The sequence below is a fragment of the Buceros rhinoceros genome, unplaced genomic scaffold (genome assembly GCF_000710305.1).
Source record: "Buceros rhinoceros silvestris isolate BGI_N320 unplaced genomic scaffold, ASM71030v1 scaffold48055, whole genome shotgun sequence".
Lineage (NCBI taxonomy): Eukaryota > Metazoa > Chordata > Aves > Bucerotiformes > Bucerotidae > Buceros > Buceros rhinoceros.
In genome coordinates this window covers 1-3,608 of record NW_010412039.1, presented here as the reverse complement: position 1 = coordinate 3,608, position 3,608 = coordinate 1, and the positions used below count along the sequence as shown (strand labels likewise).

At 43.8% G+C, this 3,608-nt stretch overlaps 1 protein-coding gene across 1 annotated transcript; it reads right to left on the bottom strand.

The window, feature by feature from the left end:
- Positions 1 to 209: 209 nt before the first annotated feature.
- On the bottom strand, positions 210 to 3,296 carry DNAJC19 (DnaJ (Hsp40) homolog, subfamily C, member 19). Its single transcript, XM_010136200.1, has 5 exons — positions 3,254 to 3,296; positions 2,921 to 2,994; positions 2,508 to 2,584; positions 1,470 to 1,540; positions 210 to 280 (listed from the first exon to the last, which is right to left on the bottom strand). Exons 1-5 carry the CDS (start codon positions 3,294 to 3,296, stop codon positions 210 to 212), a joined length of 336 nt encoding a protein of 111 aa, XP_010134502.1.
- Between the last annotated feature and the right edge of the window lie 312 nt (positions 3,297 to 3,608).

Genomic DNA, 3,608 nt, shown 5'->3' with positions numbered 1-3,608 from the left:
TGTAATGAACAGCTGTGTGAAGTCTTGCTGCTCCCTCACCTGTCTTCCAAAAAAAGTGACTAAGAAGTGAGTGGGGAGGGAAGTACCTCCCTGGATTCCTATTTCCAGTTTCACTTACATCAAGTCAAAGACTGACATTAGAACTTCTCTTAAGCCATTTATCAAAAATAATCATTTGCCTGGACAAACCCTCCCATTTTCTCTCTCACTCATTTTTTAGCTTGGTCTTCCAGTAAATCTTTAGCTTCATTGATTTTGGCTGCTACATATGGAGAGCCACCTAGAAGAAAAGAACTTCACGTCACATCAGATGAAAAAAAAATATTTTGTGTTGTTAGTAATACCACAGTACACAGGAAGGCATTGACAGTGTGGTCTGAAAGCTCAGACAACAGGCTGCACAATGACTGAAGCCGTGTAGTCACTGGAGCAGCTCCATGTGCAGACAGCTCACTCCTGTGAGTCTGCTTTTCCTGTACCGCAGCAGGGCTTTTCTCCAGTTTTACCAGTCACAAATTAACTGGTCACCAACGACTGGGGATAAAGTTTCTTGTGAATACAGAAGCATTAAACTAAAGCCTGCAGACAAACCTTCCCCCCCTAGTTTAAGGCCAGCGTAAGAACCACTGCTGTAGCGGTGGACTAGTTCCATTTTTAGACATGACGTACAACTTACAAAGGTACTGAAACAAACTCCACAACACAAAGGTACTGAGCCAGTAACTGACCACGAGGTGCAAAGCTTCGCAGTGGTATCTGTAGCGTGTTACTGTTTACTAGTACTAGAATGACTCCATTTACTTGAAGCTTCATTTAACTTATTTAGGTCATATAAAATGTGAAATGCTCTTAGATTTGGATAGCTATTTTTTAGATTCTGCATATATAAGTTAATTTTGAAGTTAGCTTCTGCTGGATATCATCTATGAAAGGCCCTTCCCAAGGATCACTCTGGATTCTGGTACATAAAAGTGAAGTAATGGAAGTTCAGCAGTCACTTCAAAGGAAGCCATTTTAAGTGAGAATTAAAAGTTAACTGCCAGGCACTACCAACGATCCTGACTTGCTGCAGTAAACAATTCAGAACAGGTACAGATGCCTCAAGTTATTCACTTTAAGCATAACTAGATTCTGAGCCTTCAGAGTACTGCAAACAGAAATATTCCGTAGTTTGGTGCCTTCAGCAGACACCGAAGGCTCAGTAACCTGCCATTTGTGGTGAAGCCCCAATGCGTTCCTATGGACTCAAAGCCACAAGACCTGCTGAGAATCTCTGCTTGCTTTACAGCACACACACACAACAATAAGCTCCAAAAACAGATTAAGGCACCCTAAAATCTGTTTCCACTCAGTTATCTGGGGTGATTTAATGGCTGAGGTAGTGATATGCCAGTCCTTCTTCCTCCATAGTTCTATTAATCCCTGTTAAAAACATGCATTAATTAATCAGTGTGACTTAATTTATTTACCTTTATCTGGATGATTGAGAAGCATGATCCGTCTATGAGCTTCTCTAATTTTGCTTCTGTTGGCTGTAGGGCTTTGGAAGAGAGAGAAAAACCGACTTAAGGAAACCTCATAAAATCCCCCCCATCTTGAAAAGGCACCTTAGACCAACCAAACACTCTGGCTTAGCTGTAAGCTGTCTGGCTTACGTGTGTGCTTTTCTTTTCCTGTTACTGCTGTGTAACGTGTAAGTTTGGTGAGGGTTTTGAAGGCTTTTCAAAGTATCGTCTGCTGAAGAAGACGTGCTATAGCAGTCTAATACGGGGGTGGAGGAGTTTTTCCACACAGTTGAAAAGAAACAGAACTATGTTGTAACATTTTTATTGGGACACCTTCTTAAAGGCTGGAGGGAAAAAATGACATTTCCTCTTGATTTATTTAAAAAGCCAAAACAAAACACCAACAAAAACCACCCACACACCAAAGTGCACACAAACTTCACACCTGGAAGCTGCCTTCAAACAGAAATGGTTCCTACTCTGTATCTTATTAGGTAAGTCTGTGTGTTTGGTCTGTGTCTCAGTTTTGGCAGGGACAGCTACCGTACACGTAACTAAGATGTTCTAGAAGAGATGAATTTACTCCACATGCAGAACGTGGGTTTGCAGCACCTTCACAGTGCGTCTGCCTGAAACTCACCAGCAGTGGCAGGAACCACAAGCAAACGGCACAACCACCTTCCCCACACGAAGGAAGGCCCAAGGCTTCCTGAAAATGGCCTATTTACCTGGACCTGCACGTGGCTTCTGAATGTGCCAGGGATGTGCAGCTGGGTGGAAGTCCAGCTAGAGTCCGCTTTGCTCAAGCCAATGTGCAGCAAAGACTCCCAAGTAAGTCTAGAAGATCCTGACAGGCTGCGTCCTGTTTCCTGACTTGGCAGTGACATTTTCAGGGGGAGGTGGGCATGGGGCAGTCCCCAGCACTGAGAATTACCACCTTTGCAAACCAGGCAACACCGCAGCCGCCCTTTAACCTTTTGCTTTTAATAAATTTCCTTTTACCTCACTCCTAGTATTAAAGCTGCTTCTCGTTTAGTCATTTTGGGTTCAAATCCACCTCTGTAATAACCGCTGAAGGCCTGAAAGAGAAAACATATTAGTTTAAAAAGCACTAATTTTTACATTTTATCAGTTAAAACAACTCATTATTGCTATAGTAACTGCTGACTTTGTAAGAATACTACAAAGCTTCTTTCACGCTTGTAATAAAAAATTCAGCTGAGGTACAGCCTCATTATTTAAATGAGTATTTAAACTTGCCAAAAGAAGTGTTCTATTAGTCAACCAGATCAGTATGATTTTTGTTACTGAAAAAACTATATTATTAGAGGGAAATACAGCAATGCCATACAGACAAGTTTGTAGTTATTTCCCCAAGTAAATAAAAAGATGCTATGGGCAAGACAAAAACTTACAGGTTTTGGTAGATTCTGAAGTGCTTGTTTTACTTGTGGCTCCATTTGCTTCATCGCTTTTACTGCGTAGCGACCTTAAAGAAATTGGGGTTGAACAGGGCTAAGCATAAAGTTCCATAAAGATTTAGCAATTCAGTGCAACTTGTGGATTAGAACATGGGACAAACTCTTGGGGAACATAAAAAACAAGAAGTTTGATCTTTTGCTTAATTACAGGCATGTTTCCCGATACAGGTTCTCCCAAAAGAGTTCCCTGTATCAGCTAATGAACTACCTTAAAATTCATCAGTGCTGAAGCAGGCAGTGATCAGTGTCCTCCCGTCATCTACAAACCTGCAAATCCAGCTGCCGCGATGGTCAGGCCAACTGCCACCATTGTACTGGCCTACACAGGGAAGAGAAAGTGTCTGTTCACCCAAGGAAAAGAAAAAGCCCACTCGGCAAACTCACCGCGGGCCGGACTAGCACGTGCGCTGAGAACAGCCCGACGAGGGGAAAAGCGACGGTGATGCGATTTACTCCCATCAGTGACGGCAGGGGCACAGCGAAAGCAGCGCAGCGGGGCTGCGGTCAGGCGCGCCCCAAGGGGCGGGAATCCCGCGGCTGCGGGACATGAGGGAAACCCCACCCGGCAGCACCGTTCCGGTCGGCGGCCCCGTTTTACTGCCAGAGGCACCGGGGCCGAGTC